General features: G+C 42.1%; 1 protein-coding gene and 1 long non-coding RNA gene across 3 annotated transcripts; both read left to right on the top strand.

Annotated features, from left to right (window-relative positions):
• The first annotated feature begins 1,162 nt into the window (after positions 1–1,162).
• Positions 1,163–8,407, top strand: LOC111595732. 2 transcript variants are annotated; one of them, XR_002751208.2, is made up of 3 exons: positions 1,163–1,304; positions 7,632–7,814; positions 7,886–8,407. It is a non-coding gene; the product is annotated as an uncharacterized LOC111595732 (long non-coding RNA). The 2 variants fall into 2 exon arrangements; XR_002751209.2 differs by lacking the exon at positions 1,163–1,304 and adding an exon at positions 6,633–7,426.
• A 6,972-nt stretch (positions 8,408–15,379) lies between these two features.
• LOC111595736 lies at positions 15,380–18,581 on the top strand. Its single transcript, XM_023309584.2, has one exon. The coding sequence runs from the start codon at positions 15,539–15,541 to the stop codon at positions 18,536–18,538; it is 3,000 nt and encodes a 999-aa protein (XP_023165352.2). The 5' UTR covers positions 15,380–15,538; the 3' UTR covers positions 18,539–18,581.
• Positions 18,582–24,972: the final 6,391 nt, after the last annotated feature.

Below are 24,972 nucleotides of genomic sequence, written 5' to 3' on the forward strand. Positions count from 1 at the left end.
ATAAAAAAGTAAGAAAGAGCAGAAAAAGGCAGCTGAAACACAGCCTGAACTTCAGTCAAGACTTCGACTGGGATTGCATTCTCATTCTTGAAGCAGCTTCGGCTGGCGACTCGGGTCGGGGCACACGTTGCTGTGCGTTGTCAAGTTTCTTAAGATTAATTGAACAATCAATTTAAAATTTTATAGGTTTTAAACTTTTCATTTCTCTTACACGATTTTCTGTGTCTCTCTCTCTCTCTCCCTCTCTTGTTGTTGGCATATAAATTTGTTTTCTTTGTATCTGCGGAATGGTCGGGTCAATTTAAAATTATGAAATAGTAGCGTTAATGAAAGATAAACTTGTGTGTATTTTGGCGCGCAGTCTCTTTAATCTGTCGATGATGTTCAGTGGGGAAATAAGCAACTGTTGCTTATAACGTGTTTAACTGGCTAGCATTAAGTAGGATAATTCACACTCGACAGCCAAGTTGAAAGAAATATTACTTGAATTATAGGGAAAATGTACTGGATTCTACCGAGTCGAGATCGAAGAATGTAATTGAGGGATTTAAATTCGATTAACAATTATCTCCAGTGGCTTTCCTCTCGCTCAACTAACATTACACATATATTTTCATAGCCGCCACTATTAGGCGCCTATAAATGTTTATAAGCCAATCAGAGATTTAATTTCTTTACTTAATGTCGTCGGCGCATTAAACTGAAAATTTGCCCACTTGCAAATCTGACGACAAGTGGCCATTTCACTATTTTATGGGCGACAACAAAAGGGAGAGAGAGGAGCAGATTGCTGATATGGATAATCTTAAAGTAAAGCCAAAGTAATAAAGGTTTTTAATACATTAACCAACTGGCGCCATTTTTTAAGCGGATGGAAATTATTTTAATGAAATTATAAATTAAATCGTTACTGCTGCGACTTTTATGGACACGCATGTTATTTACATCTCCAGAGCCCATTAGAACTCATGTCGTTTTTTTGTGCTTTCCGATCTGTGACGTTGCCAACACCTACGGTTTTTACTGCCAGTGAACGCCTGTTCGAGGCGTTTTCTTTTGTATTTAATTTATGCGCATTTTAAGTTTTAAGTTTTTCATCTCAACCGTTTTCCTCTACGTTCTTTTGGACTGTGGCGCATGCGCTACAAATTTTTATCGGCTATTTTTCGGTACAAAAGATTTCAAAAACTATGAAATTGACAAAAGCAAACATTTTTTTTATAGGCAACACACATCAAATTTGTATAATTTTCGAACAGAACGCGGCTCAAAAGGTCTGGCAACTAGAAGACGTGGCTGGCTGGGTAAGGTCCCCATATGTTTATACCATTTTAGTATACAGCTCTGTTCAGAAAAATAGTAGCGCTGCACTTTTTGAAACATAAACCCTATGAAAAGATACTTTTGCCGATCGAAAATAAAAAAGGCTCACAACATTTTTAGAATAAATGTAAAGAATAGAATCGATAAGATTTCTTGATGTTAGAGAGATGCATGGAAATTGTTCCACTCATTAAAATGGTAGTGTTGGAGAAAGTAGCTGAAAAAATAAATAAGAAGTAAGTGTAATTTATTACATTTTACTTATTAAAATTTATTGGAATTGAATTCACTTTTTATTTTTATTGTGTAGAGGAAAGCATTTCTCGGCCCAGAATTGCAAATGTTACTAAGTATGAAAAGAAATATATCTAAATTTATAAAAAATATGTTAATCTTAATATTCATTTCAAAAAGTTTCTAAAATATTGTTCTTATTAGAAAATTATGTTGTGCAACATTTGATGCTCAGACGCACTACTATTTTTGTGATCAAGGCTGTATATATTAAGCAAGTATTAAAGATATGATAAATAGTGTTTAAACTATTTATATATTAAAACAAAAAATGATCGTAAATCGTAGAATCGTAGATCAACGTAATATCTTGGCTTCATTTCGCTTCATCTATTGCATAGAGTTCTCAATCCAACACGCAAACAGCTCTAATTTGCAGCTCAATTTCCATTTGCAGGGAAACTTGGCTAAAAAGTTTCACTTTTGTTGGCATTTTAATTTGCCATGCAAATATATATATATATATATATATATAAGTGATTTTCTCCCATTTCTTTGTAGTTAGCTGAATTCTATGTTAATTTCACTTTGCCAACTTTTACATTCCAATTTTCCACACTGTCACCCCATGATATCATCTAATACCCTAACTAATTAATGAAAGTAAATTAATTTATACGTAAATTGTTTTGTTTAGAAACTGTCTTTCGTACGCTTCGACTTGGACTTTGAGTTTGGGTTGTCTCTTGTTTTTATTTCGGGCCTCAGGGCGCGGGTCACCTTTATCTATGGCTTTGTTCGTCTACGCGTCGTGAATGGCTAATGAGAGACCTAAGAAGGGGCCAAGTGCTATTTTCCTTCCATGTCGGATTCTCGAATTGGCTTGCCTCGCTGTCTCCCAACTGGCGAGTGTCAAGTGCTGTTGGCTACAATTTAATTTGCCGTGTAATTGTTGATTTCGTTCCCAACATTTACTGGAACGTGGGAGCTTTACCTATATTCATTTCAAGCAGATAACTGTCTTACGGATGGTCTTATCGGCTTTGTATTTCTCCAATGCGGGAATTTCAAGTAGCAATGGAATACATATTATAGTGGAGTTGATTTCAAGTACTTGGCAAGTACACTGAACATTGACTTATAACTATATATAATCTATATCTGTACAGAATCGTATGGGGTTCTTAAATTTCAAGTCTTTCTTATCTCATACCAAATATATTTTCCGAAACTAAAGTCGAGTGTTCCCACGAGTATATATTCTAAATTTCAAGTCCCTGAACACACGTACATGGCAGGCAGCAAATATACCCTTGAATGAGTATTACAATCTCTGCTCTTTTAGGCACATACTAGAAAATCAAAAATGTCATCAAAATCTCGGCCAAATTTCCAGTCAATTATCGTTCAATTAGTTAATGCCACTAACGACAGCCATGTGAAAGGAAATGTTTTGGAGAGCTCATTAAGTGCTGATTGCAGATGTCAAGAGTCGGTTGCTGGCCCCATTATAATGTTGGTCAGAACAAGCGCATAAAGCAATTATTTGCATGCGGCTAAGAGGGGGAAAGTAAGAGAGAGAGAGATAGAGAGCGAGAGAGTTCACAACAAAGAGCGCAAATTGCAGGCGACAAAAAGATGGCCAAATAGAACAAACAGCATAATAATGAACGCATTCACCTGACCCAGCTACAGGCACACACACACATACACAGCTCGTATTTGAGTGCATTCATTTATTCAATTGTGGCCACTTGCTAGGACAAAGCCTGGCCAAGAGAGCCAGCTTGGGCGCACAATGGCCAACAAATTTGGCCAGCCACATTAACTCATTTGTTTGGCGCTGATTGTCGTCATCATCATCATCGTCGTCGTCGTCGCTGATTTGTATCTCATAGATACATGGGGCAGCTGGGCTGGCGGGCTGGCATCTTCAAGCTTCGTCCTTCGTCCTGGACTGGCGCTGTCAGGCGCATTGAAATTGAAATTGGAATTGTGCGGGGCACCATAGAAACTATGCGACGGTGACGGCGACGGCGACGGCGACGTCAACGGTGGCGGCGCGTGTTTTGTGTAACTGACATTTGCTTTTGTGCGACGCATCCATAAGATACAAAGATACAAAGATACAAAAGTTGTTTGTGCTCGCTGTTATGATTCCTGCAAGACGTTCGTGCTGTTGTTGCTGATGATTGCGCATAATTGGGTCATATGCTTGTCAGGAAAACGCGTCAGAGTTTGTTTTGCCCAACTCCTCTAGCTGCCTTTCTCTTGATTACTTCTCTCTCTCTCTCTTTCTCTCTCTCCATGTGTCACTATCTCTCTTGCTCTTTCTCTCTCTATATAGGCTCCCTGCTATGTATCTTTTTCCTTGGAAAGGCACACGCTGAAGACTTTTCATTAAAATTGTCAGCTTTTCTTTTCAGCCCCCACCATTTTTCTCCCTCTCTCTGTCTCTCCTATTTCTGCTGTTCGCATCTCTCTTTAAATTACTTTCTTCCTTTCTTATTGCTCGACAACAAGCTGCAAAAACTTTTGTCATTTATTTCACTTCGCTCGATATTTCTACTCTTGCCACTTATGATCCGATATCAACTTTGTGCTTCAGTTTGGCATAATCCATGGATAAAAAAATTTTAATTTTAGGCATGCTTAACATATTTTTATCAAGCACAATATTTTTACATCATTTTTGAATTTCTTCTCATTTATGATTTTATGCAAATATTTTTCTAGACTTGTTAAACAGTTATTAAAAAGTTTTTTATTAGTATTTTTAAATATTTCTTTACTAACATTTTATGTTAAGTATTTTTATTTGCTATCCTCGAACTTCTGTCTGTTTTTCTCTAATCCTTTCTCTCCTGCTCTTTGTTTCTCTATCTCTTTTTCCCTTTCTCCATCTCTATCTCTCTGTTTCTACCTTTCTCTCACTATCCTTGTCTCTCTCTCCATCCCTTTCCATTATATCTCTTCCTCGAGCTCTTTCACCCTTTCTCTCTCTCTATGTTTCTCTCTCTTTCTTTCTCTATCTAGCTCTCTCTCACACTATCCATCTCTTTCTCTATTTCTCTTTCTCTCTCTCTCTCTTTCTCTCTCTCTCTCTCCCTCTCTCTCTCTTTTCCCCTCTCTCTCTCTTTTTCCCTCTCTCCCTCTTTTTCCCTCGCTCTCGCTCTCTCTCTCCCCTTGTTCTTTTATCTCTCTCTGAATATGTCTCCCTCTCTTTCTTCCTTTACCACCCTGTATATCGCTCTCTCTACCCGTCTCTCTCCCATCCATCTCCCTCTCTATCCTTGGTGAGTGCATTTCAAGCTTCGTTATTATGAATTTCTGTTTTTGTTGCAGATTTTTTTTTCCCTTTTGCCATTTCGTGCTTCTGATTGCGTACACAATTTTTTGCCAATTTTTATTGTGTGTCTCGTCGTTTTTATTTATTTTTTTTGCAGTGCATAATTTATGCCTGGTCTCCTTTGAAACTGCTTCTGCAGCTCTTCGCGCAATGCTCTTTTGTCATCTGCGGCGTCGCCATTTTTTGCGCTTCCTGCGCCTGAGTCCCATCTCTTCACTATGGTTGCCCGCTTTCGGAGTCTGGTTTGGGGTCCAGTGTCCAGTGCCCGGCGGAAATGTATTTACACCAAACGTTCGTAAAATGGCGGCCATAAAATAAAGTTTTAACGGATGTTTACGCAATGCGCATGAATTGTTCAATATTGACAAGACAAGAACGCGACGATTGGTCCCGTGGCCGGTCGAAAGCACTGAGAGGGAGCGTTGTGTGTAAAGCAGAGCTATTGAAATTTTAATGGGCCTGCTGTGGACAACACCTCTTAAACGGCCAGCTGGCCATAATGGCGAAGACCTTAAAGCACTAAAGTTTATTAAGTCCAGCGTAGATCATTAATTTTGTTACTCTGCTAAAAGCAGAGGTAAGATTCAGGATAATGATGAAAGTCGCTGAAAGAAAGTTTGCTTAAAGGTGAAAAGTTTATCAGGTAGATGAACATTTCTATAAGTATATATAGAGTATATATCATGCTATAGATCATATATAGATACTATTTCACTCTTCATTCGTTATATTAATTTCTATAGCTTGAAGAGGGATGTGTACTATAAACACCGAATATACAGTCCACATTAGAGGTTAATGCTTTGAAGGCCTATCACGTATAAGCCGCATATCAATGCAACTTTCAGCTGCAGCTTTGGGCTGGGGTGTGCGGGTGTGCGGGTGTGTGTGTAATTTGAGAGGCCCGCAGTTGCAGTGGCTGTTATGCTACTTGTTCCCTGGCAGGACTCAGCTAGACTGGTACATGTGCTAATGACAACATGATTATGGGCTAGCAGACAAAGGCACAAGCATTTGGGACGAACGACGAAGGACAACGCCCACACAGTTATGACAGTGACACTGACAGAAGCAACCTACAACGAGGGTTGAGCACGGTTTCTGTCCAAGCTAATCATTGCAAAAGATGATATCTTTGCCAATTTCAGCAATTGCGACCCTTAAGCGTTGGAAAAGTTTACGCATAATAAATTTTTCATTCGCTGTCGTTAAATCAGTGCGACTGAAAGCTCAAAATATGTGGCGACTATCAAATGCCCTGGACGCCTGCAATGCCCTCTAAACCTGCACACAATATAAGCTTGCTCCACTTTCTAAGATCCATCGAGCTGCCTTCTAGCAGCATTTGCTGCACACAGGGTATTAGAAAGAGCAAAAAAAAAACATAATGACAAGCAACATGCTGCAAATGTCAGTGCAGACAGGAAAACGGAAACGTATTGGCGCAGTAAGGAAACTTGGCGCAATGGCCGACGTCCGAAAGAGACGGCGACGTAGTGAAAGAGAGACGACAGCAAATGGGGAGCAGAGTAGGTTTTTTCCTTTGGTCTGAGCCATTATTTCAGCAAAGGCAGCCCCAAAGTCGGAAGCGGATGTGGGTGCGAACAACTTAAAGACGTCTGCCAAAAATGAAACTAAAACGAAGCAACTGTAGCTGAAAGATGTCACAGGCAATGCGACAAATGTTGCTGCCAACATAAATTATAAACAAAAGGGGAGTGGGGGAAAGAATGATATTTCATTAAAATTCATTTGCCGCAATATGATAAATGTCAGTTAAGGCCGCGGCAAATCAAAATCAAAGCAAATCACTCGCAAGGACGTAGCAAAAATTTTAATAATGAACGAAAAATAAGTGAAAGCAAACGCCCAGAACTCAAATGCAGTCGACGGCGGCGCAGAAGGAGGAGGAGCTGGAGCTGGCACAGGGGTCGTCAGGACACGTGGCAAAGTCATCGTCAACGGCGGCACACTTCATAAATTTTGGCAGCAAGCAGTTACAGTTATGATTGCCAAAGTCAACGACAACGACAACAACCAGCCGCAGTAGCAGCAGCAGCAGCAGCAACAGAAGCAGGCGGATGTCCGCCCAGGACATGCCCCCCTCACCCCGCCCCCACGACGCACAGGAAGCAAAGCCTTGGCAGGCAACCGCAGCCGCAACAGCAGCATCAGCCCAAAAGTAAATACGGAAGAATTTTTGCACCGGGGCCAAAAACTCTAAAAGCCTCAAGCAAACAAACACAGCCAATGCCAGTCGCCACCCATCGGCTGGCAGAGCTCCTGTGCGGGGTTACATTGTTGCCTCGGCGAGGATTGGTGCGCATGCCGCAATCAAATCATCTGCCAAGTTTATGATTTATTTAACTTTTTTAATTGACTTTTTCCGAGCAGGAACAACAACCCCCAACAATAGGGCTGCGTGTGAAAGGATAATGCTGGGTCTTCAGGCTCGCAGACTTCACTTGCAGTCGCTCTTCCTTGCTAGGAAGTGCGTCATATATGTATGCGGATATCGAGGTGTGTGGGTGTGGGTGTGGTGCGTGTGCGCCCATTGGGGTTGTTATCCTTCTGTATTTGTTGTGGGTGCAGACGACGCCGCGCACGCTTGTTGCAAATCCGGTTTAGTCTATTTATTTGAATGCCTATTTTTATGCTTATCCGGTTGCTTTAACATTTACATTTCTCACTTTAAAAAACTTGATTTATGTAACGGTAATTACAGAGAGCAGAAGAGAAGGGGAATGGAGAGCTCGCTATTGCTGTTTATTGATCTAGTCCTTTGCTAAGTAACTCACAGCGAAGGTTGCTTTATAAACTTGAGAGAAGTCCTTGTAGAGAAGTCATTGGGAAGGAGACCGGAGACCGAATGGAAACTCTATAAATTGAATGTTATACACGATTAACTGTAAGCGTGACAAGAGCTTTTCACTTAAATTAGTTTCTTCTGAAATTTGTTGACATCTGCAACTTTTACAGAATCTGCAACTCAGTACAGCTAATACTTCGATCTCTTCTTGCTGATGAGTAATTCCTGAGCATATCTTTGCCAAGGATCGTATGCTGCTCAGCAGGATGGAATGCTTAAGCGTTGACCGTGAAGCTGGTTACTAATTTGACAGCCAACTAGCGCCAGCTTCCATTGCAACGCTTTACTATACCCAAAAAAAAGAGAAGAGAAGAGGTAGAAGCAGAGAACTCTCAAGAGAGGACTACAAGTTCAAATCGAAAACTCACTTGTCAGTCGCCGTGCCAGCCAAAGGGAACTTTCAATTTCAATTTCAAGCGGAGGACAAGCTCAGACTAAAAATATAATTTATGAGGCCAGGGCATTTGATGTATACATTTTAAGCTTTGTTGAGACACAAAAATGATTTTGATGGACATTTAACAAAACGACACCAGATTCAATCCGCGCTGAAGGAGCTGCAGCCTAACGTGGAACCCAAGATCTGTTCCTTCAGCCAGCAGCAACTGCAACCACAGCAACCACAGCAACCACAGCAACAACAACAAAAGCAGAAACAACAAAAAGTCGACATATTTCATATTTTATTTATTATTTAGAAAGGGTTCGCTGCATAAATCAAAAATGAAATGAGTACGACATAACAACACCAACTCCAATCCCAGTCCGCGTCCGAATCGCAGTCGTCGATGTTGTCCAATGGCCAAAGCAGCAACCAGCATATAAAACTCCAAATGAAAATAAACCAGCGCAAAACCAAAGAAAAAAAATAAAACAGTTCCCACATGTTCACAATTTTTATACATATTACTCGTACCTTATGGAAACCGGGCGTAGAGGTAAACCAAAAAAAAAAAAAGAGCTTGGAATAAAAACAAAAACCAAACCCACAGATTTGCAACTAAGGCATAAAATATCATTCATTGAACATAATGCAAAGAGCTGACGCAGCTTTGATGCGCGAACTTTTGCACTGACAGAACTTTTGACAGCGCTGGCGAGTGAGTAATTGATAAATTGAATAAAACCCCGAAGGAAAACAAATTCTATTTAAATAAAGCGATTGTATTCGAAAATTAATTGCATTAAGATTTGGTGTTATCGGCCTGAGTCAGTCGAAGTGACTCACTGCTTTGAGAAGTGCATAGAAAGGCGCGACGAATATCTGTAATCTTATCAGTTTATGTTTATTATATGTTTATTATTATTATAATAGAAGCTAATTGTTCTGCATATGTGCATGTATTTAGTAATTCAATATGCATGAGAACTGCATAGAGAGGCGCAGTGTAAAGCTTTATATAGTCTACGTTACGCAGCTTAGGCGTGTGTTTTAACAAACAGAAAGCTTCTTCACATATAAGTTATAGATTTTCGATTCATATTGAGTGCCAGGAATATTTCAGAATTGCAAAGAAAGGCGTGCTTTTAATATCTTTGCCATAAGGCAAACGCTATATTTGTATATTTAGTGGGCAAGAAATTAATTTTAAAAGCTAAGCTCTATGTGAGAAAAGCTTCACTTTTCGCAGTTTGTTGCTAGCCAATTTGTGGCAGTGTATTTGGCAGTGACAAGAAAGGGTCACATGCCGCATTCAACAGCAGCAAAAGCCATAGCAACAGCAACAATAACAACAACAACAACAAACAGTCAAATGTTATGTTTGGTATTTTTGCGTCACGCGTTGTTCAGCTTGTTGTTGTTGTTGTTGTTGTTGCTGCTGCTGCGGCTGCTAAAGCTTGCTTGCGCCTGCGCACACGCCTGAATGCGACGCGACGATATCAGTGAAATGATCGCAATCTCAACACAAAATTTGTGTTTGGCGCAGACATTTTTACTGCGCCAGCGCCTGGAAACAGGAACGCTGGACCTGCTGCTCCTTGCTGCCCCCAAAAGATGATGAAGATGAAGCAGCAGCAAATCTGCAAGCAATGCGACCAATCTACCAATCTACTGCCCCTGGCCCAAGCCCCTGTTCTGTCTGGCGAAGGAACCAACCAACGTCGTGTTGTCATAATGAATGGCGCAGCTTAAGTCATTTCATTTTGGAGCTCAAACTGTAGCTGTAGCTGGAGCTGAAGCTGAAGTCGAAGCTGAAGCTGGAGCTGGAGCCTGCATTGATTTTTTTTATAGTTCTGCTGGCGCCACGAAATATTAAATTACGCGCTGCTGTTTTTGTGGTCAGTCCTTGGCGAGAGGCCTCTCTCTCTCTCTCTCTCTCTCTCTGTCTGTCTCTGTCCTCTTCGTTCTCTATCTTTGTTCTTGGAGACATTCCACATACGCCGTGTGCGACGTCAGCTCAGAAATTAATAACATAAACATTGCGACTGCTGCGGCTGGGCTATAAAAACTTGAAAGATTCATTGAAAAAATGCCAATCGCAAAAATTGAAATTCCGGCTCGTAGAATTAATAAGTTAATTCCGCTAAGGGCCACCCCCTCGCGCGCTCTACCGCTCCCTCCCTCTCTGCCCGACCATATTGAAATGTTTGTTTTGCATAATTACATTGGCGCTCTTGTTTGGCATTTTATGTTGGGCTTCTTTTTATGGCCCTGGCTAATTTCATGTGAGCAGATTTTATGATTTTATGTGAGCTGCGCCAGCTGCTTGCAGCTGAGTGCGGCTCATTAAAAAGGTTAAAGTTGAGTCCGTTTAATGACTACGAGGCACAGGCTTGCCCTTGTGGCTGGCCCTAAACCTAATTGGCCGGGTAATACAATGGTAATTGTTATGCCAGCTACTGCGTAAGGTGATAGTTGCTATTGTCATAGATTCTAATTTATAGAAGGGGGTTTCTCAACTTATACAGTTACGTAGCGACAGGCACAATGCTCATTCTCTGCTACTTTCCAGCTAGCATAAGTCAAGTTTACGTCATATACAGTTGCTTTTGAGCATCAGTTGCCTGAGAAGCACATAGAGAGGCGACAGCTGGATGCGAGAAGCGCAGAAGAAAGCTGCTTCGGCTCGCACTCAATCATTGCAATTACGGCTGACACTTTGACTTTTTTTCTAAGGTCTGGCGTGCGCGCACGTTGAGGCGAATATATATTTAGCAGAAATCAAATAACGATAAAAAATCACACGAATATTAATTCGCAGAAATGCAAAGACCTTCATGAGGAGCCGCAGCAGCAGCCAGAGCCGCTTACCCCTTTTGCCATTATGAAATTTATAGTTGCGGTCTGCCTAGACCGCAGCTTTGTGGCTCCAAGCCCAAGCCCAATGCTCGTACAGCTGACCAACGCTTTGGGTCGTGTGAGAATGCCATAGCTGTAGCTGTAGCTGAGCCTGTTCCTGGTGTTGGGCCACATGTGCCCCCAAAAAACCAGACATAGTTGCTTGTTCGCCCGGCCGCCCGGTTTGCCTCGCTGCTTGCCCATTGGCGCAACCCCGGGTTCAACAGCGATGCCGCAGCGCATAAGCATTTTAGCCCCAAAACGTTCCAACTACTGGCCAAATCGCTGGAGTCTAATGCCAGTTGCTGCAGCCGTCGAATTGCGCTTTGTTTTTGCTCCTTTTGCTTTGTTTTGTAGGTTTTTATGCGAGCAACTTCCATGGAAGTGGCTTAAGCCAAACGTAGCAAATATTTTTATATACGAGTACGAGTATAGACTCCACACTTATCGCCAAACAAGATCAATATGCACGATATCAATATGCCTCGCTTCGTTGCGCCTCTGTCTTGCCAACTCCGCCTCTCCTTCAGCTTTAGCATCGCCTTGCTTTGGTGTTGTTCCCTTCTGCAGCGAACAAGCTCGAGTTGAACAACGGAACAGCCTAAGATACGCGCGGGGGAGTAGCCGAAACGAACACAAAACAGAGCCAAGGTATTCCAAATTTGCGAGCACACAGGATATGTGAGGCGGAAAGCTAAATGCAAACAGACTGCCAAATTATTAATAGAGCCAGATCTGAAGATATAGCACTGCAGTCGCTGAGCGAGACGGAAAAGTCTTAAGTTTCCATTAGCCAAAAAGAACTCGACTTAGACGGCTCTGTTGTTTCAATTATTTAAGCCATCCGACTGAACCCACATCGCTTCCATCGAGCGATGACTAATTGCTTAACAAGTGGCTGCCACAAAAGCGAAACCGAAATGTCTGTCAGTTGTTGGGGATTTGTCGCGCTTGTCAATATGATTAGCCAGCTTCAATTTGGCGCTCTATGGCCCAAAAGCGTATTTTCGCGGAATTTCAAAAAGCCAGCAAAAAATATGCAATGCAAACATTTTGAATGCCCCAAAGCGATAAGGCAGCTACAGCATCAGCCACAGCCACAGTCACAGCCGCAGCCACAGTCACCGTCACAGCCAGCGATGATGATGCTGATGATGATTGCAGTAGACAATTGTTGTGCATACTCTAACTAAAATTAGTTTGACTATGTTATAACAATCGATGTCAGCTAAAATATTTAATTCTATTAATTTTCTAAAAACATTTTCAATTATATTTTCAAGTTGTCTCACCTGAGCTGAGGCTAAGTTAATTATCTTTAGAGCAGCTTTTAAAGGTTTCAATTGATTAGAGCAACACAGCTTCGGTATAGCTCAATCGATTCTGCGTCTTCTCTCGTGTTGCCTGCAATTGTTGTTGTTGCTCTCCTTGTGGCATTTGCATATTTTGAATGTTCGCGCGCGGCCTGCACGTTTTACAACTGCAACAACAACTGCGAAAATGTTATCGATGATTGCGATGCGAGTTTGTTGGGAGCAGAGCTCAAGGCTCAGAGCTGTGGCTGTGGCTGTGGCTGTGGGAGGAGAGTCATGATGCCGTCTGTGTGCTGAGGACCTTTTCATAGTTAGGCCCTGTTGTTGCTGTTGTTGTTGTCAAACAATTGTCACAACGTGTTGGCATTCACACGAACTTTATGTTTTGTCAACACCTCGCAATGTTTTTCGATCGGCATGTCAAGGGTTAAAGCCCGCACTGGGCACTGGGCCAACTAGATTGCAGTCCATTAACTAAACTGATGCAGAGGGCCAAGAGAGGGAGTAGAAAATTGATTTGGCCTACCGCATTGCACGCATTAATAACGTATCTGAAGTGCTGTCAAAAATTGCAGCGGCGATTTTCAATCAAAGGAGCCAATGCAGTCGCATTCTCATTCGCATTCCTTTTGTCAGCTCCGAAGTTCATTGTGAAAAACCAACACCCGTTCTGAAGGGTTCCTCAACTCAGCTAACAATAATGAGCGGAACAGCGTCCATTGTAGCTGTCTCTCTACTCTCCTTTTTTTCCACTCCTCACTTATCATTATTATATTTATGGCACAATTTTGTTTTGGCATAATGCGCAGCAGAATATAAGCAAAAAACACTTGTGCCGTGGCTGACAAGCGGAATATCTTTTTTCTCGCGTTCGAGTGCGGCAGTTGCTTGGCGATCGTTGCTTGAATAGATCACTCAGTCGCAATGAATTATTGATGGACTGACAGCGAAAAAAATGTACCAACAATAAAGAGAGAGCGAGAGAGGGAGAGAGAGAGAGAGGGAGACAGAGCGAGAGAGCTCTGTAACCTGTAGCTCTGACTTTAATGTGGCAGCCAAAGCGATCGATATGTTCAATCGTCGTTGTGACTTTGTCAACATTGCGTCCTGTTACCCTTGCCTTGCCCCCTTGCACCGTGCCACCGGGCATTGTGATATATTGTTTCAGTAGCATTTTGTTAAACGTGATCAATTTTTAATTACCCATCAGCCCGTCGTCGATCGTTGATCGTTGATCGTCGATCGTTGATCGTTGATCGCTGTTCGTCTCTGGTCGCTCCTTCAATCGCACCGCAACAAATGTAACCTGCACGTTTTGTCGCATGTCAGGCGAACGATTTATGCTACTCGAGCTCCAATCGAGCCGACTGAGCGAATTTAATAAATGTATCTTGCGCCGCATTTGGAGTGCTTCGCAGTCAGCTCGATTGCAACAAGGCTTTCAGTCTGAAGCTGCTGTCCGACTGAGGCTGCCTGGCGGCTGGGCCTTGTGTGTGCGTAAAATTTTTAATTAGTTTTGTCTAATTAACACTTGGAACAGAGAACCGAACGGCTCGAAGCGTGCCAACGGCAGGCGTGAAGATCAAAAGGTAAAGCCGGGCGATAGAAACACCAATTGAGCCGAGCTCTTGCCTTGCAACTTGGAATTAATTGGCAACAGCTACTAAATAACGTTAATAAGGGCTAAGCCATACTGATTTTAATGGAGTGCAAGACTCAAACTTAAGCTTAAGCATGATAGCTTTCATTGTAGGCAACTTAACCAGCTTTCCTCATCAACTTCCTTTCAACTACTTACTTTAGCGTCCTCCAAAAGGTACTCCTTTCACCTGCTTGCAACACTTGTGCTGCAGCAACAGCTAACAACATAATTTCTATATGCAAAGCTCACGCCCATTTGGCAAACGTTCGTCCGTTTTGGCCAGCCAGAGCAGGTGAGGTGCGCCGTGTGCCCTCGGGTGCCCTACGGTAGGCAGCTAAATTAAAGTGAACGCCCACAGCACGTGCCGCAGCGAGGAACAACAGAAGGAGTCAGGTCCAAGTAGTCAACAGACCGGCAGCCAGCAGCCAGCAGCCAGCAACCAGCAGCCAAGCTGGCTGCCGCGGTCCAAAACTTTTGTCTGGGATCCACTCGAACGAACATTTTTGCCACTTGAGTTTTGTAGTTGGCCCCGGCAACTGCTCTTGGGGCAACCTCCTCTTGCTGCTGCGTTTCTTTATTTATTTTTGGTGCACGCGCAGCAACAAATTAAAAAGTAATTCACAAGCGCTGCATAATTAGCTGCTAAGTGACACTAATGGCACTGCTAACGGATCGGCCGGCCTCTAGTTGCCAGCAGCACCTCCTCGCTCCTCGAGCCCGCCTCCATTGCTCGCCCACATTGTACTCGCTGCACTCTGGGACGCGTTGTGTGGGCAAACTAAAGTTTCGGGGCACTTAAAATTTACTAAATTGTTAGGGTATCACTGACTCTGACAAAGAGTTTGTCAGGCTTATGATAATTAAGATTTAATCACTTCTATTTGACTTCTGTTTGAAACTTGGAGAGTTAGGATCTGTAGACTCAAATTGATTAAGTTCTAGAGAGTCGCAGCCATTTCTTAAGCATCTCTTTCCTAGCTACACTTAGCTGATTCAGAAACATTTTCTTATATTTAATACATGCTTGACTTTCAGCCTTAGAGCATACAAATTTCGTTGAACTCAACTCATTTTTTTCAAATTATTTTTAGCTTCCAAGTTCTTTTTTTGTGTAAAGTTTTCTTGTTGCTGCAGCTAATTGATTTGCGTTTGGTTTTGTGTTTTGTGGCCTAGCACATGGCTCGTCGTTTGGCTCCCTTTTGGCTGCCAAGTTGTTGCAGTCGCTGTGTGTGCGTGTGTGTGTGTGTGGCATATACCTGAACGCGAATTGATGGCTGTGCCGAAAGCAAAGGTCATTACTGTGATGAAATGTGTGTGTCTGTGTATAGTTAGCTATGCGATAACACAGCTTCAGTGTTATTTATGTCAAATAACAAGCATAACAACATGTAACACCCCAGCACGCACACACACAAACAGACACACACAACACATAGAACCTAGCTCGGGGCTAGTTGATATTGGGCTCGCCTAGCTACTCGACTAAGTTTTCTTCAAATCCTACTTGTGCCTCTTCGCCTCACGTCCCATGTCTCAAAATGTTACCAGCCGGCGTCAGCAACGGCGTCCAGCCAGTGAAGCCAATTCTGAGGTTGATGTAGCTTACGAGCCAAAAAATGTTAACTTCAGTTCGAGTAGTGAGTATGTTGAATGGGATCGAGGATGCTATGATCGTGCGAAGGAGTCAAGCCGCCAGCAAGCTCAGCCAGATAAAGAAAAACTCAAGTTTGCAGCTAACTTTGTCTCACCTGATGTCAGCGAAGCTCGATTATATAAAAGCTGCCAGAAACGTGCCGCTATTTGTGTTAAAAAGGTCATTACAGAACAGGACTCCGTCGACAATTATGAAATGCCTGAAAATATCGCTATAAGAAATTTCATAGGCAAAATTGAGCCGGAAACTTTTGCCAATAGCAAAGCCACTAAAATGAATCGTGGTAAGCCCAAATCGCCAAAGTCTAAAGATCCGCCCAAGGCAAAAAATGAAGGAGAATTACATTCGTCGCGTAAGCAAGCAAAGCCTAAAGAACCAACAGCTCGGGACCAATCTGACTCGGAAGCCAGTCAAGCGACGCAGACGTCGAGCGACGAGTCGAAAACTTTTAGTCAAATCTATAGCGAAATTTACGAGGAGTCACGAGTCCGTCGGGAGAAAGCCGAGCAGATCTACAAAGCATATACCACTCAGAAAGCAAATCAAAGAGATGCCTTCATCAGATCCAAGTCCGGGGTGCGTACTGCCCGCTGGGTAAGGAATTTTGGAGAGCTCTATGAAAGTGAGAGCACTACAGAGGCTTCAAATGAAAGCGAAAAAGAAGCGCAACATCTTCAACAAGCAGTGGATGATAATCACTTGACCGAGGCGGACTACAAATATTTAATTCAAGAACAGTTGGATGTTATCGACTGCTATCAGCAAGAGCTGCGCTCTGGCTATGAACAGCTTTGTGCCGAAAACGTAAAAGAGATGGAAGAACCGCTAACTGATGAGCATGATGAGCCCGTGAAGAGTCAATCAACCCATTCGGCAGCTGAAGACATAAATGACATCAAATCCGAAAGCCATGACGAAGTTCAAAGTGAAATATCTGAGCAGAACAGTGAAAAACCGTGTTCCCAGTCTGCGCAAAACAGCTCAAAGTTAATTGATAATGAAGTTAAGAAAGCCAAAGTGCTACAATTTGAGCATTGTGAAATTTATGTTGGTTCTGCGAAATCCTTAGAGAAAACTTCAATCGAAGCGATTCCCACGGATCGTTCCGTAAGGAGCAATCAAATTAACTCAAGTCTTAAAAAGTCCGAAGAGAGCTTACACTTAAAGAAATCTAGTAATAATAGTAAGCAAATAGTTTCAAGTACAAGAAGTAGCTTAAAACATACTTCAGAGAGTGATAATAGCTCAGAGAGGGCTGACGAGCATAGCACAGCGGGGAGTATTATGTGTGAGCAAACTAAAGCAAATAGTTCGAGCGAGTCCCTAGAGCTTAAAAAAGAGGTGATGTCCCAGAGAAGTGTATTTAATGGAAGCTCTGCTCAAATCGATAAGTGTAAGGATACTATCTCTAATTTTAGTGAACAACATGAATCATCCTTTGGATCTATTGAAGAGCGAAATTCACAAAGAAGTACATCTCAAAGAGAAGTTGATCCTATCAAGGAACTTACAGATAATTCCATAGCTTACGAGGAAAGCGATCCTCAAGCTTCTAGCTCGCAAAGTGAATCACATAGAACTCATAGTTCATCGAGTCGAATGGAAGAGCAAAGCTCACAGAGCTTTACAAATGATGAAAATTCAAAACGGCGGGCTCAAGCAGACGACTCTCTAGCTAAGTCCTTGGAGAGACCCAAGTCATTGAGGAACAGACACATGCCTTATAATGCTGAGCAAAGTGAAACTGAAAGCTCAAAATCGATTGAATTACGCAAGTCCCGGCGAACTACATATAGACTCAATAAATCAGAGCAAGCTCCAAATGGTCAGAAGACGCTTCATTCACCCGCGAATTCAACAGGCCCCACGGAACGATCTACTAAAAATATGCAGACTTTTCCAGTTGCGACTAGCTCTTTGGTATATGCACCTGATAGTGCCGATGACTATTTTGTAAGCAGCAGAAATACGAGTGCAAACAGTTCTCTGATAAGCAGCCCACCATCCCAGCTAAGTGTGGCCAAGAAATATCAAGATCGTGCGAGTAGCCCTATACAGATTATTTACAGCGACCAAAGCGATTGCTGTGAAATGGAGCCTCAAAGGACGAACAGAATGGAAAATGTTGAACCGAACGACGACAAGGTTGATGTGGCAAAGAGCTGTGTGACACTGCCAGAGAGTGCCATGAAGAGTGAGCTGTCGAAGGAGCGCTCCCAGACAAGCATAGTCAGCGAGGAGAAAGGAGTTCAGTATCCTAGCGACGATGAGCTGGGCGAATCGACTAAGATAAAGAGGGCATACGACCCGGATGAAGCCTTGCTAAAGGGGCCCAGTGACCTCAAGGAGGACGAATTGTTAGACATAAATCTAAGCGATGATGAGCTACAGGCGCAGGCCAAACTGCAGGCGGCTGCCTGGGGGGACAGAAAAATTGAGTGTAGCTCCAACAACAGCAGCTGCCATTCGCTGCCAACGGGCAACAGTAGAGATAGCAGCAGCACAACGAACAGCAGCGCTTACAGCATCAGCAGCTATGTGCCCAGCGTGCGTTTCTATCGGCGTACCCAGCCCGAGGTAGATGTCGACATGAATCTGCTGCACGATGATAAGGACTCTCCGCCCGTTACTTACAGAAAGCATGTGGCACGTCTCGCTGCGCATGCTCTGCGAGCTTCTACCAACTACTACCAAGCGGACGTTGAGCTAAGCCCGCAAATGGAACAAAATATGGCCGCCCAGGTGGAAATGCTATACAATTCGGAAACGACCTTCCAAACGCCGCAGCGCCTTATAAAGCGGGAGGAGCTGCTGCAACAGTTCAATCAGCGGCTGCAACGACAGCTAAAGCTAATCGCGCCCAACTTTCAGTGAGCACATAAACACACACGCACACACCCACAAAAGACACACATGGGATATATTTTATATATTAACTTAAAGTTGAGTTTATATTATAATTTGTTTTATTGCACAAGAACTCAAACACAATGCAATGTTCTTTGATATTTATGTGTTGCGTTGTGGCCTGTTGCAGTTTACCTTTTGCCTGCAAGAAGTCGACAATTCGACAATGTCTGAATACTTGAAACTTTCAGCAGGCAGAGATGCAGCCGTCGTGGCAGCCGCCTTCAAGTCTGGCCCTGCATAGCGCATAAATCAGTTTTAGTGCAGGCCAAGGGTCTTGCTGAGGGCTCAAGTGCTCAGCGTGGATAGAGGACACGTAGGACTGTTCCAGTTGGGTATGCCTAACCGAGTTGTGCTCTGTAAAACGAGCGAAAAATTCAATTACTCTAGTTGAGGTATTAAACGAAGTTTTAGTTTAAATATGCATAGCATAAACTATAAACTATTACTCTATAAATATTCATAGTATAAACTAATATAAACAATATACCCTCCCTCTCCAAATCATTGTTAACAATTGCAGAGTATCAGAAGAGCGAAGGAGCTGCGGTTGCTGCTCTTTCAGCATAATTAGCTATGCAGCTCTATCCCTGGCTACTGTTAGTCTCCAGTTTCGATTGCTGCTGCTTGCCCCATGTTGCACATTCATTTACTTCACACATACTAAATATGCTGCGCCTGTTGTTTACAACATCAGCCCTGACAGCCAGCATAGACATTATGTTCTGGAGCTCTGGGGGTGTTGCACTTGTTGCAACTGCAGCAGCAGCTTCATTGCCCCACACCTATCGACCGACCCTCTTTAATTGCTAACTAAACAGAGCCGTGTGCGCGCTGTATTGGGCCAAAAGTGAGCAAATATTGTTTTAAGGCACATCAACATATTTCACCTGTTTAATGAAGACACTTAGACACTGACTTGTTACCCGATTTTGATTGTGTTCCTTGCCTAGATTTTATAACGAGGTGCCACTCGATATGTTTATAATTTACGATAGAGTGAGAGAACTTTTCTAAGATGAAGTTAGAGGGAAAAGGCAGAGCAATGCAAGAAAATTGGGGAAAGGCACGTCTAAATTGGACAAATTGGGAAATTTCTTATTGAGCTCTAAAATAATATAGAAACATTATAACACCTCTGACTTTTTCCATTTTCCCTGCCTTGACAAAGTTTGAACAGCTTTAGTCATCTGCCTTCCTGATCTATGCTGAGCCATGTTTTCCATCTTTAGAAACCCACACGCACTCTCCCATCTTCACTTTGCTGAGCAGCATAATTTAGACAATTCCCTTCATTTATTATGAAAAATGCACTCAATTTATATGACTTGATTATTAAAGGTCTTTGGCAAAGGCAGTGCTATATTTGCTTAGGCATTGACATTGCTCGACTCAACATAGAATTCCCAACGCTTAGCCACAATGGTCAAAGCGAACAGCAACAACAACAACGATTGCTGCAGGCGCACCCCACGCCAATTTATTAAAGCCAACACCAAAGTTGGAGTCTGGAGTTGGAGTTGCAGTCGAGGCACAGGTTCTGCACTTGGAGCTAATATGAAAAATGGCACGAAATGGCCCAGTCGCATATGCAGAATGCATAATTCATTTAACATTTTGTAAATCATTTGTTTGAATAGCACGATGACGATGATGTAGTCTGGCCAAGGGACTAGGGCAGCCTCTGCCTCTCACAGTGTCCGAGAACAACCTGCAAAAGCGAATACACTCAGCGAAAAGTTGTGTTCCAATTACTAAGTTTGAAGATTTGTATTCAAGCCGCATCCAAAGGCTACTTTTGTTAACAGTTTTCCTAGTTTGTTTTCCACACAGAGCCTTCGATCGTAAAGAATCTCAGCTTCAAGTCGCTTTAGCTGAAATTCGATTCCATATGCGCATACTTTTCTGCGAGTGTATCAAAAAGCACTTGGGCCAGTTAAACTATTCGTCTGCACTGACAAATCGGCCGCGGAGTCGTCCGCTTGGCGCGCTCGATCCCTGCTCGGACGCCAGTGCTCGAACACAATGGTGCTGCATGACGCTGCGCAAATATAATTTCGCAACTGTCTGCACATGGTCCAAAACGAAACGAGACACACGATGCCAGTTCCAGGCACTGGCAGAGTCACAGTCACAGGCTCAGGTCCAGTCGCCGTCCGAATCCCAGTTTCAGAGACAGCCCGAGTCCCGGCTCGAGTTCAGTCCTCGCTTCAGTCATAAGTCACACGCGGCTGCAACGACTTTTTGGGCTTGGTGTATATAAGCCTATCTGTGTCCAACTGCTTCTTCTTGATTATTTTTATTATTATTTGTACGTTTCGCGTTTTTGATTCCTGTGAAATTTGCATGCGCTCTCGTTCCCTGCGCTCAGCTAATTTAGTTTTGGTGGACGCTGCTTATTGAAAAATTACAAAGTTTCTTCTCATTGCCTTGAGTTCTTGATGTGGATGCCACAGTGTAGCAGCTGCTGCGGCCAGTCTGGCATTTCTTGGGAACTTGGGAAACTCTGTAATTTTAATGATCCACGCCGCTGACATCGTAACTCAATATATATCGGCACAGAAACACAGATCGCGCCAGACAGCTTGGAAGCAGCCAGGCAACAATTTATCATTTTTCTTCCTCTTATATTTGATGTTGCTGCACTTGGAAAACTAATTAAGTTTCTGCTGTGTGTGGCCGGGGCGGAGGTGCGTGAGTGTGTGACTATTGTAATTCGGCTTTGGCGTTAAATTTTGTATCAAAAAACTATTAGCCAAGTGTAAAATCCATCATTAAGTGTTGTGAATCGTGGTGCCAATGCGTCTGCCCCGACTCGATCGCCACTCGATGGTGTTGAGTGTGGGGAGCGGCCCATTGTTACCAACCTCTTTACAAATGGAAAAAGTTAAGTTGCGTGGCTTTTTAATTTGTTTCGAGTCTTTTGTTCGGAATACCAAGGATAACTTGGCTGGCGGCCCCACAGATCTTGCGCAGAGTACAAATTAACCAAGACGCAGCAATATGGCTTCCAAAGACTTCTGCATTTACGCTTTAAGCCTTGGCTCCTCGTGATAACAACAACCACGATTAATTAATATAGCCAAGCTCAGAATGATTACAATTAGATATTGTGGCTGAAACTTAAAGTCGCATAGCATTTTTGCCTGAAAACTTAAAAACCGTTGACAACATTTAAATTTATGAGTTCGCTGACAAACTAACTTATTCGATACCCCGCTCAACCCAGCGAACAATGGACAACTGGTAAATTAAAACTGCCAACCGCACAAATTAGTCGACCACAAAAGCCAGACAACTATAACTGTAGATAACTATAACTAGTCTAAATTAATTTATGTTGTTTAAGCGTCGCTTAACTTTTTCGGACACAAACCAAAAATAGGCAGCATAACCAGAAAAACAACAACAATAGCATGACGAAGTGATCTAGTTTCGCTGGCACGACTGCACATACCCTGTAAACAGTCAAATAGCTTGAATAAAATATTTGGGCAAAGCTGTCATTATATATAGGCTATACGTTTGTAGTGCTGACCTGGAAATGTAGAGGAAAATATTTAAGCATATTCTGCTTGAGAAGCTCAGCATGCCCACTGCTTTGGCACAGCTATAGGGTATCATAACAGCAACAACAACTACAACAACGCAGCGTGCAAAATGTTTGCCTGTCCTCAGCTGGCAGCATCGCTGTCGCTGTCACAGTCGCTGCCTACTGCCAGTTGATTTGGCCTATTCCCCCCACACTCCTCACCCTGTGTTACCTGTCCATGGAGGAGCCGTAAGGGGGTTATTGGTGGCCTCCTATGAGCACTCCACGCTCGACGCCAGTTTCCGACGTCAATTTATAAACGCGTTCAGTTTAAATTGCAACAAATAGTCGCTCATTGAAACTTAAATTGTGCCGACACAAAGTGAACGCTTCGCTGTGTGCTAGAGCAGGAGCGGCAGACAGAGACGTAAGACAGAGCGAGACAGAGAGAGAGCGGGAGAGCGAGTGAGTGCACTGTGCCAGAGCGAGCTGGCTTGCCCATATAGCCCCGATACAATGGGTGTAGAGCTTTGTGTCAACAAGTTTTTTGTCTGTGGCGCTTTTTGGCCATTTTTGTTGGCTTTTTTTCTTGCTCGCTCAAATGTTTGTCAGTTGTTGACGTTGTTTGTTGCTGTTTGTTGTTGTTGCGTTTTGTGTGGTCGCAGCTTGATTTGTTTAAAGGTTTTTGCCGTCGACTTTGGCATGGGAAAAAATTATGTGCAGCTGGGAGCACGAGACCATGGGCTGGGCCATAGATTGCCATAGATTTGACTTTTAAAGTGATAGTTAAACAGTTCAGGTGGCTACCGTCACTTGCATTGAGCTGAAAGCATAATGCATATATTTATTATTATTTCTTTTTAATCAGCTAACTCTCAAGCGTTCAAGTTAGCAACGAGCCATGAAATTTCCTCGATATGCATACTCCCAACATATTTTAAGAGCTTTTTTGGCAGACATTCGTGCACTTTTTAGCCAGCCTAAGCCCAAGCTCAATCTAACCAAACCTGTTACCATTTTATTTTCATCAACATGTTTGGGAGGTTTCGGGCAAATTACAGAAAGAAAAAAATAATAAAAATACCAAATTTAATTGCTTGGCACAAACAGTTTTCTGCCTGCTTTTCTTTAATTTCAATACCAGCTCCTGGGGGTGCATCAGAGAGAGCGAGAGAGAGAAAGAGAAGCAGAAAGGAAAGCGGCTCGGTCGTGGCAAATTTTCATAGACAAGCCGTCGCAACGGCAGCCGCAATATAATTTCTTTAGATTAATCCAATCGATTTCTATTCAATAAATCAAAATATGAATTCGCTATGCTCATACAGCGCAGCTAACAGCTTGACTAGCCACAGAGTTGGAGCAGCTACCTCTCCTAGATGGCCATTTGTTGAACCTACCTCATGCTATGTGTGTATGCGAGTGTGCGTGTGTGTGTGTGTCAGTTTGAGGCACGTAACAAATTGTTGGGTTAATTAAAAAAACATAAATCGTTTGATTTTTGTTACACGCTGGAGTGCTAACAACCGTGGCCGGGTTTGACGGGCCTTTCATCACTTGAAACATTTGCTGGCAAAAAAAAAATTAAAAAAAAAAGCAACAAAATTTCACTTCAATAAAACTTAGTGATTACACTTAGAAAAAAGATACTAAATAAAAAGTTGCTCAAATATAATATATATATATACGATAAATATATTTAAAAGAACTTTTTCATATATTTTGAGACTATTACTCACTGTGTGACAGCTAATGTTATTAGCTCTGTTATAGAAATGTTAAATAACAGCGCTACTTATGTAGCTGTTCATAGTTCTTCTGTGCCTTTTGCATCGACTGTTTTCCACATATAACCTGAAATATTATACCAGTCAAGTGTTTCTCTTAGTGTAATTAGCTGTTATGTTATGTTAATGTTGATTAACAGCGCTCGCTAATAGCTGCTGTAATGCGAGCTATCAAATTTTTGATGGCTTGGCCCACTGAAATCAGATACGCATAAATATTGTTGGCACCGCTAAGCGAAACACTAACAAAGAATCCTATCAAAACACATAACATTGAAATCTGCTTGGAATCAAGCATATATAAATATTCATGACGCGATTCCGTCAAATATTAACATTTGCTAATTAACAGATCAAAATTGCAATTTGCATTTTTCGAATTTACATTTTATTCGCATCGTTAATATTTCAAAGGGAACTGGCTATGGTTGGGAAGCTTATTAAAGCGTGGGTGTTTGGATGTTGCATAAGAGAGAGGATTAGCTTGACTTCTAAGGTCTCCCACTTGATATAGCCAAGAATTTGATTTAGACCCAATAAATACAACTTTTTTGTAGGTTCTTTTTCATAGTTTTTCTTTATATTTATTTTTCATGTCGGTTTTGTATTTTTTTTTCATATATTTACTTTGTGTACTCTTAAGCTTGGAAATCTAAGGCCGAAAATGCATGTACGTATATGTGTGGCTTGTCATTAATTTTTTTTTACAGTGTATTTGCAATTTTTCCATTTTTTTTAAACATTTTTGTACTAGAAAGCTGGAGGAGCTGGTTTTAAATGTTTTTCTTTTTCATTTGTGTTTTTGGGTTGTATTTCGATTGAGTGTGAAAAGCAGCTTGAAAAATTTGCTAATCTTAACAATTAAATAGTCAATATGCTTAAGTAATTTGTAATCGTTAATATAAATTTATGTTATTTTATACATTTATAGTAGTTAAATTTTATAATTTACAAGAATTTTCATTGTTCGCACCATCAAAACAAAAAGCAACTACGAGACTAACATTTAAATAGCAAAATTTTCTGTTTCTCTTTTTATCTTATTTTTGTTTTATTTTTTTTTGTTTATATTATTTTAAAATACA

Source organism: Drosophila hydei, unplaced genomic scaffold (genome assembly GCF_003285905.1).
Source record: "Drosophila hydei strain 15085-1641.00,03,60 unplaced genomic scaffold, DhydRS2 tig00000063-arrow-pilon, whole genome shotgun sequence".
NCBI lineage: Eukaryota > Metazoa > Arthropoda > Insecta > Diptera > Drosophilidae > Drosophila > Drosophila hydei.